The sequence below is a fragment of the Leuresthes tenuis genome, unplaced genomic scaffold (assembly GCF_036924035.1).
Source record: "Leuresthes tenuis unplaced genomic scaffold, fLeuTen1.0.hap1 SCAF_10, whole genome shotgun sequence".
NCBI classification, from domain to species: domain Eukaryota; kingdom Metazoa; phylum Chordata; class Actinopteri; order Atheriniformes; family Atherinopsidae; genus Leuresthes; species Leuresthes tenuis.
Window position 1 is genome coordinate 15918052 of NW_027325364.1, and position 12257 is coordinate 15930308.

The 12257-nt window shown below is 42.2% G+C and overlaps 1 protein-coding gene across 3 annotated transcripts in view; it reads left to right on the forward strand.

Annotated features, from left to right (window-relative positions):
- creb5b (cAMP responsive element binding protein 5b) overlaps nucleotides 1–12257 on the forward strand; it is a 38037-nt gene that overhangs the window by 18997 nt on the left and 6783 nt on the right. For all 3 annotated transcript variants that reach the window (XM_072394423.1, XM_072394424.1, XM_072394425.1), the window contains exons 6-7: nucleotides 1417–1543; nucleotides 2899–3009. In XM_072394423.1, the coding sequence (XP_072250524.1) occupies nucleotides 1417–1543; nucleotides 2899–3009 (238 nt within the window). The remainder of the gene's footprint in view (nucleotides 1–1416; nucleotides 1544–2898; nucleotides 3010–12257) is intronic.

The following is a 12257-nucleotide window of genomic DNA, read 5'->3' on the forward strand; positions in this document are numbered from 1 at the left end:
CATGCAGTGTTTTAACTTTTAAAACCTTGCATTCCTTCTCAGAGTCTATTTAAAAACACATCCGTGAGCCTCACAGTTGAACTTGGTGACTGCTGTAAAGTGTGCCAAATCTGCCTGCCTACAGTCTGCTGATAACAGCAATATGCAGCTGTTTTATTAAATTATTTTACTTTTGAAGGAGTGAAAGTAGTAATTTATGAACATTTTATTAAGTTTACATGCTCCATTAGACCAAATGAGTTGTGAAGATTAGGAAGCACTGAGCTACCAGTAGAGGATGTCCAGCTGTATATTTTTTATAGATTATTCAGTGTTTCTCTTTTTTTCTTCTGTTTTTCAACTGTAAAGAAGATTTTTTTAACTCTTAACCATCATTTCTTTTTCACTTGTCATGAATGTTCTTTCATACTTCATCAACATCAACACTGTTATACTAGTAGTTTTACTGCTGTTTTTGCATAATTTCAGTGATGGTATATGCCTTGAATTTATGGATGTAAAATTTATGTTATATTTATTTATCAAAACCTTTTAACTAAAAAAAAGAAAAATACAGAGCAGGCATTCATTCATTCATTCTTCATGTTAAGAATGTCAGACATCAAACTTTCTGTTTTCAGAAGTTTTAAAAACACCTATTAATCCTCGTGTTTTTCTTTAGAACTGTTTTACAATAAAAAAATTAAAATAAAAAAAATATATAAGTATATATATATTTTTTATTTTTTATTTTTATGTAGCTTATCAGTATATTTCAATTATCTAGAACATTAACTCCCCTTGTAATGTGATGTAGATCATCCTTTTGCAGCCAGAAGAGCTCTGATTGGTTGGGGCATGGTTGAAATAAAATCTGAAGGTGTCCTGGTGGCCCTGTGGGCTGTGGAGTGGGCTCTTTGTAGACTGGGCTTGTTTCCCACAGATGCCATCAGACTGGTATCAGGGGAGTCTGGAGGCTGGGTGAACGTCTCAAACTCCACCGTTGGGCCCGCTGTTGCCCTGTTGGGGAAGGCTGCTACTCTGGGAGACTGCTGTTGCCATAAGGGGTGGGACTGGTCTGCAAAAATGTTTAGTTAGGTGGCAAAATAGCATCCATATGAATGCCAGGATACAGGTTCTCTCACCAGAACACAGCACTTTAACAAGATGAGCAGTGTTACCCACTTAACCTTTCAGTGGTTTTACTGTTGGGACTGATGGGTGTATCTTTAACTAAGATTAAAAGTACCGCATTATCTTAATTATAATCTTATATTCTGCCTACAAGGAGCAGCTATATTAATGATCAATGGGTTTGATGTTGCTCATTTTGGGTTTTGACACAAATAATTACTTAATAAAGAATTACACTGTGAAAATTATCTATTATGTATTAGTGCAAAATCTAAAGTTCGTTATATGTGTGTGTCCTTTCAGGCCTGTCCCCGGCTCTCTGTCCTCACTGCTGCACCTTAGAAACAGACAGAGACAGCCTCTGCCAGCCTCCATGCCTGGAACTCTGCCAGACCCGACCATGCCTGGCTCCTCCGCTGTGCTGATGCCTGTGAGTACAACAACGAATTATAGAGCACGTTCACATAAGGATGCATGTAGGAGCAAAACCATTTATTCGCATGATGATGACCATCTACTGTACAAACTGACTTGCATATAAACTCCGTGTGAGGGTTTGCGCTTGTGGATATTTTCTATCGCCATTAAAATGACTTATCGCGGTACTTTGAGCATATCATAGCCTGCAGGAATGAATGATTCTTCCTGTGGGTGTAAGATAGAAACTTTATTGTAATTAGGCCAAAAGGATTTAGGAGACCCACACTGTGTAACAGGAAATGATAACAATGCAGAAAAAACTCCTCATATCAGGACTGTTATGCTATAACATATGTTCTCATTGTAACACAAGACAGCCCGTGTTTACGGTATGGAAAAATCCCTCCCATGTTTATTAAATTAAGAGCTAAGCGATTTTGGGGAAGATTGACGGTTCAGGAAAGGGGTGCAAGTTTGGGTGATATTTTTACACAAAACACTCTTACTGCAATTAAGGTTGTGTGTCAGGTTCTAGACCTGAGTCTCTATGGACATAGGAGAAGGAGGGGAGTCAGGCAAAGGGGGGGCAGCATTGCTCGTGGAGACCACCACACCAGCCAGAGTTCAGCAGCTGGGAGGCCACATCAGCTCATACGCACACATGCACACACTTATATGCTTTCAGACGCTGAGACAAAGATTTCTTCTTTCCTGCTTACATTGCATGGCGAACACTACTCACATTATCACCCCGCGCAGGTGACCCCTCACCCCTGTCAGCTTATGCAGCTGATTTCCTCACATTCAGGTCTCAGCTGTAACACTTGACCTCTCTGACCAGGGTCAGTGAGGGGCAGGCTGTTGGCACGCACACATGAGGACAGAATCAAATGCTTATGTACAACTGATTTGCATTGTGTCCACTTTATTAAGCCATCCTGCAGCTCGAACGGGCTGAGGTTTTATGTGTTGGTCTGAAAGACAGTCACCACACTACTATCAGAAACATGCACACAAACACCCCTGTTGCACCAGCTTCCTGTGTTAAGTCCCTCTGTTCTGGCTTCCTGTTTTGGGTCAGCTCCAGTTATCATCACACAGAGCTGTGCACAGGGCTAGCCTGTCATGTGAAATCAGGCTCTCGTGCTCTCTCATTTGATCTATCATAGCCCACTGGATTGGAGCTCTCACACTTTTAATGCTAATGGTTTATTTACGCAAGCAGTGGGGCCATCTCATCGGGATGTGAAACATCACCATAAATAGTATAAAAATCTTAACATTTAGTATGCAGGTGTTTTTAGAAAGTGAGTAATATGTCTGCACATGTGAATATAACTGTTCCAATATTGTTGTAATCTTCAGATGGAGAGACAAATGTCTATGGGTTCGAATATGATGGGCATGCAAAGCCCCGCCCACAACAGCTCCTGCTCCTCCACTCACATTCCCTCCATGCACTCAGAAGCCAAACTGGTGAGTATATATGCAAGTATTCACATGGATACATACACATTTCTGCACATGCACGAGTGTTGCAACTTTCTTTTCCACTGGCTGTGCCAGCAAAGCTGTGCTCCTAGGCCTGTGTGGATTTCATCATTTGGTGTGTAATCAAAGCTGTGTCTGAACCTGCCAGTGCAGCGCTGGAGACTCCGGTTGGAATAATGGGCCCTTTATGTGGTTGTGGCTCGGTTGCCCACCGACTGCCTGATGTATATCTTAATGTACAGAACATGTTCTGTAAGTCCTGTAACTTGTTAGCACTAGTTTTAACACAGCGGGGAAAAAAATAAAATGACCTCATCCTTCACAAAGCAGTCAGTTATAACAGTGGGAAAGAGATGTGGCTGAAGCAAGAGAACGGCTTAAAGTATATGGGTTTTTGAAAGTTAAAAACGTATAGAGGATAACTTGCAGAGGAAAAAGCTCAAGGGAAAGACTTTGCATGCGAGTAATGCTGCAACACTAATGGCTTTGACTGACAGGATTCCTCTGATTAATGTAAAAAGCCTCAATGGTTACACTCAAGGTGATAGGGATTGATTAATACTGTAGCAACATCGCCAAATGCCAACCTTTGTTTTCAAAATAAATAAGTAGAGAGTCCTAACTTAGATATCAAATCACAAACCTTGATGAAAAGCTTTGGCTGCTCTTTGTGTTTGGAGAGGCTTGCAGATAGCAGAGTTTTCAAGAGAAAAACATCATGTAGAGAAAGAGGAGGTAGCAGAGGTCATTAGAAGAGTTATTGCTCTGATAGAGGAGAGCGGGAGCAGTCCCAGGGCATTTAATTCTCCCTCTTCCTCCTGCTCTCTCAAGATTGATCGTCTTTGTACTCTTTTGAATCTCCTCAACTGTTCCTATGGTAACACACGAGGGTAACACAATATTAGTGTATTAAGCTTATCTCTCCTCTGGCCGTCATCCAGACACATCTTAGTCTTTTTTTCCCTCCTCCTATCTGTGTAATTGAATTGTAAATGCTCAGTTAGCTCTCCCATAAACATATGCTCTCACTAAATGGCTGCAGGCCCCTTAACCGTGCAACTTTCTGGTTAGTTGGCCATTCAGATATAAGGCACGGCAACCAAATGTGGATCAATTGAGATTCTGCTGCCTGATGTCTGAACGCAACTGATGGAATTCCGTGATTGTGAACAGAAAGTGAGAGACTAATTGTGTTATCTGGGTGCGATCTCCAGCATGGGTTTCATAAGCATAGACGGGGTCTCTAATGTCTGTAATATCCTCGCCCGGGCCAGGTCGATAAATACGGCCTTGCTATCGAATAACTGGGCCATGATCAGGCCCATGTGTCCCCTGCGACGTTCTCAATCCGGCTCTAATCGCATTACCCCGACCATGTTGACTTTCCGCCAATGGGAAATCTCCACACTGTAACCCCACACCTCAGAGGAGCGGACCTGGATGCACTCTTTCTGCTCAACGTTTACATTGTGAGAGCGGAGAAGGGGATTGAGTGGGACTTTGATAGACATGAAGGAAATAGATAGACAGGCAGAATGAGCCAGGGAGTTGAAAGGTGAGAGACAATATTGATATTCTGAGAGACCAAATGTTGAATTTGTGTGAGAATCTGGAAGAATTATGTGGATGAAATGAAAACTTAGCCATGTTTTTTGGCATTCTTGTTTGTGCATTCATGTACTGTACATATGGGTGTGATTGCTTGATATTTTGTGGTAACTGGAGGCATCAGTTGAAGGATTATCCCTCCCCTGTCAGAGAAAGCATGCCCAGAGCCTGGGCTAATGAAGGCTAATTGATTTTGTGGTGGGCCAGAGCAGTTTGGAGGCCTGTCTCTGGTGTAAATAGTTAATGAGCCAAAGGACTGCTGTGGCCCCTGGGGGACTCATATCTCACTCTAAGCTCTCTGTTTGTTCTCTCTGGGCCAAAGACCGTATCTGCCTCACTGCCATACTTTGCTGTCCAGATTTTCCCCTTAAGTGCCATCGTTTAAGCGGTGCAGCACAGCCTGATGGTGGATTAATTGCCACGCATACCCTTCCTTAATGCTTCAAGTTTGTTGTCTGGGGCTGTTGCTGAGATTGGAATGTTTTATTAGTCTTGGTTCAAGTGTTTTTTTTTTATTTTTATGTTCTTCTTGTGAAGGACCGGGTGCTTGTGGTGCTGGGTGTGGTTGAGTTCTGCTCTGTTGTGGTCTGGGGAATTGAATGGTGCGTGTTGTGTGCTGGAGGTTGTGGGATAGCTGACCCTCGCAGCGTGGAGGAAACGCAGCAGAGACGAAGCCAAGTTCCACAGCATGCTGGCCAAAGCATGACATCACCACTCAGAGCCAGTTCTCCACAGGGCCTTGCAAACACTCATACACGCATACATGCACACACATTTGCTTTCTCCAGTTCTGTGTTGTCATCTTTGCATGGTGTGCACATTTAGATAGCCACAAACTAACATACGCAGAGAGAGAGAGAGACAGTCAGGTGATTAAATAGAAGCAACACATCAGACACATGTACAGATGGCACGCTGAGAATAAACTATATAAACATCCTCATACTATACTCAGTTTGATACCTTTGTATACATGAGGAAATGTATCCTCTATTGTTTTTCTTCTACAACAAGAAAAGACCAAGCAAGCACTTATGTTGTTTCCTTAAAGAAACCCCCCCAAAAAAACATCTGTGAATGCCAATTTTGGCACATGACTCAGCTCATGTCAGTGACTGGAAGACGTTAGCATTGTTTTTTAGTCTCTTTTGAATCAAGCCCATGCTTTCCACATATCCTGCCTGCTTTCTAATTTCAGACAGAGCAGCCTTGAAACAGTTTGGTGCTGGTTTATGAAAATGTGTCATTTATTATCTCCCAATTATCTATTGTTTACATTGTTACCAAGGACAATAAATTTGTCACTAAGCATCAGGCTAGGTGCTGAGGTTTTTATGTGGTAAACAATACTATATGTTCTTTCACTGCAGCCCTCTTGGCTGTGGAGCTGGCACTAGATTTGTGGATGACATAATTCCTGGCATGCTCTAAATATGCTCCTTTTTACTTCAAGAGGGGGGAAAAAAATGGTGCTTCTCTTAAAGCAACAATTCATAGCACACAAGAGGACCTATAATCAAAGAATTCCGACCGCATTAATGTCAGTTTTTACAATTTATAAACTTACTGTAGTATTTTTTTAGAACAGTTAGAGTTGAGAGAGGCATTTAGATCAGAGATGGGGTTATGCCCTGAACAGTGAACAAGTAACAATGATTTTCCCTAATGCCAAGAAATTGAAACTTGTGAAGCGACCTCATATGTGTTGGTTTTCCTCTCTATAAAGTGATGATCAGTTGAGAGGTTGGTTCAATATGAAACCAAACAGTAAAGCTATTGCTGTATGTCTCCCATTCATTTTCTTATCCTATAGCAGAGAAGCACCTCTGGCTAAATGTCTTGGCTAAACCTTAGGAGGAGCAGTACTGACAATAGGAGGCTAACTCCAGGTTTTGTGAGCAACATCTGTATGAATGGTGGCATTGTCAGGGTGTGATGTCACTGAGCAGGGATGGTGATCTAAGAGCACAGCTGAATCTGCAGCCTTCTTCACTCACTATGTGTATGTTCACTGTATATGTTGATATACATGCTCACTGTGTGTGAAAGTGGCTCCTTTTCAGAGCACTGGCACCTTCTCTGGTACGCATTGTCCTTGGAGTCAAAACACATCTGTGGACAAAGTGGGATAACGCAAATCATTAAGTTGGAGTTTGCACATGGTTTTTGGTACGGATGTGTTATATGCATGTTCGTGGTTAGTTAAGTATACATGGATGTGTGGTAAAAGGGACACAATAAACAAGAGGTTTTTGAATGTTTCTACTTATTTCCATAGAGAGGAGTGGTTTTATCAGAGTGTAGCTTCTGGATCAATGTGTCTGCCAGTTTATCAATGTTGGATATAAACCAGACAGATGCCCTTCTCTCACTGCTTCCCCTATGTAACCAAATCTATTTTTAATCAAATTGTTGTCAAAATAGACGTGATACAAAATGCCTGTGAAGATTTATAGTCAGTCCTATGACCCATAGTCATTCATGTATGATACAGTCATAAATATGAGGTTTTCTCTGCATCATTCATACTGTTTTAACTGATTAATCCCTGCCTTCTGCACAAGGTACAGACCCTTTGGGGTCTGTATCTTTCGTTCCACATACATCACTGCTACATGAACATAATAAACATATATATATCACATATATATATCACATCTCATATGTATTTGTTAAACAAGCAATCCCAGGTATAATGCATACAAAAAGTTTTCACTTTTTTCTTAATACAATTCCTGATGACTAAAATGGTAGTTTTTTCTCATCAGTCCAAAGACAATTCTTTGAACTGTTTTTATGCCGAAATAAAATTCTTAAAAAAATATTCATGCACTTTGTACTTGGTTGAAACACCATTAACATCAATGACAGCCTCAAGTTGTTTTCACAAATAATCCCTACAAGCCTGACACTTCTTTACTTTGGAAGTTTGTCCTGTTTTTCTTGACTGAGATTTCCACATTAAACCTGGTTTGACGAGGAGCATCACTTCTCAGTGATTGTCTTATCGCTCCAGAGATGATCCACTCACCTAAACTCTGGCTCGGTCACTTCAGGACTTCACTGCAACTGGTTTTCAATCAGGACAGCTCTTTATTTTTTTCAATCCATCTTAACAAAACACTCGACTTGATTTTGCTTTGTCAAAAACAGCCTAAATCGATTTTAGGACGAGTTTCAAACATGAAAATAATTAAAGGGTCTAAAAACTTTCCCTCAGAATCGTAATTGATAACTTACCTTTTCTATGCCACTATATCAGACAGAAAGAGATTTAATGACAAATCCACACCTGCAACATTTCAGATCTTTAAGAACTGTTCATATTGTTTCTCTTATAATTAAGTTGATACATGTGAGTTTGTGTGTGCATGTATAAGTTTCTGTGTGTGCGTTTCTCTTTGCTTGTCTAGGGGTTGGGTTATGAGGACAAGGCGGGCATTTGTGGAGCAGAGTGTTGCATCTGTTTGTCTTTGGATGACCGGGTGTTGTTTCAGGGGTGCTGATGGGAGGTGTATGTGAAGACCATTTCGTCATGGTTCAGGGCTCATGAATCGGATGAGACTCTTGTCGAGCCAAGCTTGGGTAAACCAGCTGCCATCACCACACAGGCCAGGCTGGACTGGTCCAGCCACCATGAAGCCCCCTGAAGCTCGAGCTATGGACAAAAGACTCACAGGAGCAACATAATGAAATATGAAACACTAGAGGAGTGATTTTAAAAAGCCTGTTTGGTCAGACACTTTTAGCTCGATAAAGTTTAGAATTTGGCAGCCTGTTAGATAAATAACAGTAAATGAATTGCTTATTTACATATGTTTCGGGGAAAGTATTCTGTAATCTATTCTATTCTATAATAATTAAGTAACTTAAGTTGACACAAAAGCAGTTTTTTTTCTTTCTTTAACAAATTCTGGATCACAACACCAAACACAAAGAGGGATACTTGTTGCTTTTTAGATATAAATAGTGAGCAGCAGGGAAGTCAAAAGCCCTTCTCTGCCAAAATAAAGAACAGTAGAGGGCATCTTCATTTACAAATTAAGTTTTTAGATTTCAGCTTACATTTGCTATGCTATGACACATGAGCATCCTTTTGATCTCATAACTTCAGAGAATGTTGTGTTTAGTATTTGGCTCATGCACTGTCTGTTCCTGTAAGTCTGGGGCATTCACTATATTCAACATCATGACAGTGGGTGTTGTGATAATCATGTAGGCTGCACTGGAGCAGGGCTTTTACAAGAGAAGAAACAGTGGGGATATGCAGACTGGAGTCAGAGGCCCATCCATTAACTTGACAGGGTGCAGAAGCTGCCAAGAGTATGAGCGCATGCTTTGGAGCATGCTCCTCGGTGGGCGTGTGTTTCGCTGCGCCCATACCGCCTTGGTTTGTCCAAGCACCACCACAGCGTCTGGCTCTGGCAGAACAGCCAGTCTATGTCCATCTCCCCGTCTGTGTCTGGAACCACAGGGAAGCTCTGTTCAGCTCTGCCCCGATCAGCTTGGTCCAGAACCTGAGAGAGGAGAGAGGGGGCGACATTACAGCCCAGCGCTCCCATCAGACTGTCTGCCTCACTGTTCCCCAAGGAAATCAGTTTAACAGTCCCCAGCTCTTGGCAAGCAGAGGGAGAGGGGGTGGAGGGACAGGAAAGACGTGTGTATGGGAGAAAGAAGAGAAAGAAGGGGGGTTGTTACTGCCTTTCTGGGTGAGAGGGAAATCTAATAAAATTGAACTAATGGGGGTGTGGAGTTTTAGGGGACAGAGAGTGGGTTTTGCAGGCAGGCACTCGTGGGTAATGGTGGTGGTGGAGGATGGAACAAGATCCGCTGAGTGTTTGGCAAAGCAGCAGAGCCAAACTCCTGCTTTCAACTGCAGCTGGTGAACCCATGTCAGGCTTAGAGTGTGAGGTAGGGGGGGCTAGGCATATATAAATTCTGCCAGGAAAGTTACAGCTATGATATATTACACAATTAGCAATACTGTGCGCTTACACACTGTGCTAGTGTTAACAAAAAAGCTGACAGAGACAGACAGAAGCTTTAATATTTCTTTGCGGTCCGTTTTTATGGGAAGAGGAAGATCTCCATTTAAAACTTTGATCTTTTTGCCGTTAAACTATGACTCCACAGACTGGTTAAATCTTCCTAACCTGCTGTAAGGCGCCAGAGGGCCACAGGTCCCCTGATAGCACACTGCTCCACTTTTAAGGCGAATAAAAGTGCTCACCCTGACCTCAGTGAATTTGATTTACCCATCTTCGGCCAGGCGTGGTCCTCTCCCTTTGTACCTGCTCCATGCTCTTGCTTTCTCCTCTCAGGGTTAATAGATATGAAGTCATCTTGCGAGGAGAAACCTGAGTGTGTTCTCAGGATGTGCCCAGAGCACTCAAAGCGACATCACTCACAGCTCGTCGTGTCAGAGAGGAAACACCCATTAATAAATATCATTAATGGATGATCACCTGGTATCTCTGCAACCACATAAATGAGAGAAGCCTAAAAAAGGACTGGGAGTGGAGAGGTTAAGGGGTAAAGGTCTGAAAGAAGATAGCTTCCCTCAAGGCAAAAGATGGCTGAATCAGGGATGGTGTTTTAACAGTGAAAAATCAATACCGCCACTACTTTTAGTGCACTCCCAGAATACATGAAATGTAGTGTCAACTGCATGTATTTATGCTGCTGCTTGATCGCGTTATGGTGGAAGAAGCTGACTTTATGGTGTTTTAAAGACCTCATCCTCCTATTGTGTCTTTGCTTTGTTTTCCATTTTCCAATGACTGCAGGGCAGACATTGGTGGGATAGGCTGTGTGCCATCCCATCTGTGTGAGTGCTGTGTGCTGCCACAGGCTAACACCTGCACTGATTTAATGACTGTTTTCTGTGGCAGCCATGTTGCAGCAGGAGAAATGTGTATGTATGTGTGTGTCATTAGAGCAAAATGCACATTGCGGTTAAGTTCTTGTGCTCAGCACAGTCTGGGGAAATACAACCATGTGTTAAAGAGTCATTAGAGAGTTGATGAAGGTGTTTGAGAGTCACAGCCTGCTCATCATCACTCTGCTAACGTCCCTTAGTTGCGTCACTGTGGTTCTGGATACAAAGATTTAAGTTCTGGCTGAGTGGGGTTTAACTAGCTGTGTCTCAACTCAGGATGGAGCAGAAGCAGAAACTAGTGCAGAGATAGCATCAGGAACAGACTTATATCACGGTAAGGGTTTTCTCTTTCAACGAAATGTAATCTGCGGCTTTTTCCTTTAACTCTTACACACACCAGTCAAAGTAGTTAAATTCTGCTCCATTTATACAGTATACTGGTTACACAGTTCCTTAGAATACAAACATAGCACACAACATTTTAGGGTTCATAATAACAAAAGGATCAGATTTTAAAAAGTGATTTTTGGCTACAAAACTGAGTTTGCAACTCTGAACTTCTCAGGCAAACAATACCATCATTTTGGAGCTGTGAGGCCTTTCATCACCACTTTGTGTATGTTCATACCTTGAAGCTGTCTTTTTATGCTCAATTTGATGTCTCATAAACATTAGCCCACGTAGCATTACATTTAGTTAATTTTGTGTTTTGTCGTGTTCATAATCATCGCTGCAGAGACTTGTGGTGCCATCCCTCAGCTCTCTGACCTGCCTCTATGCGTTGACACTCTCTGTCCTCTTTGGATGTCGGCTAATTCAATTAATAAACTTAAAGTGCTTCACTGCCAGCTGGATAGCTCCCTGAGACACTGACAAATGAGCAATCGCTGTCTTGGGCTGATTGTGTGTGAGGAAGAGACACCGGAATCCATCTAATCTCTCCCCACCTCTTGTCTCTTACTCTCTCATTGCTTGCTTCCACCTCCCTCCTCCTTCTCTTTCTTTCTCCCCTGGCGCCCAGTCTGCAGGGAGCTCCAGTTGCACTAAATGAGCATCTTACCCACATACAGGCAACTTTGCCAGGGCTACAAAAGCAGAGTGCCGAGGTAAACAGATTGCCTGTTCTGCGATCGACAGGATCTTGTCAAACCTCGATTGGTTTTCTCTTTTACAAGAGGGGTGGGCCTCACCTCTATGGTGCATACTGACAAGCTGAAAACTGAAGAGAAGGTGTTTAGTGATGTCAGCCTCAGAATTCTCCCCATGACACGCAGAAGATGTCCTTGTCAACACTTGTGACAATGTAGCTGTGGGCTTGTGGACACCTGCTGTGTATTATTGTAAACTCTGTGGTATTTTAACAATGATCTCACCGGTTAGAAAAAGAAGGGCTGTTACACCTTATACGTGTGCTCATGAGGCTGTGGTGAGGGTAGTTACCACGTGTGATTTGGGAAAGAATCATGATTTTTTTTTTTAAATATATATATTTTTAATCTGTGCGTGAGAAAATTTTAAACAACCCTTTGTGAGTTACAAAAGACAGACCTTCAGAGAAGTACTTGTGTCACAATGTTTGGCATCTCTTGGTATGACAAACAGAAACTCTACTCAGCTGAAACAGGCTTGGCAAGGTCATAATTTCTCTGTGGTAGTTTCACGTGCCGCTCTCTGTATTTCACTGTCTTCGTGGAAAAGCAGGTAACGACAACTGTACTACTTGCAAGGATTTTCACAAATACAGATA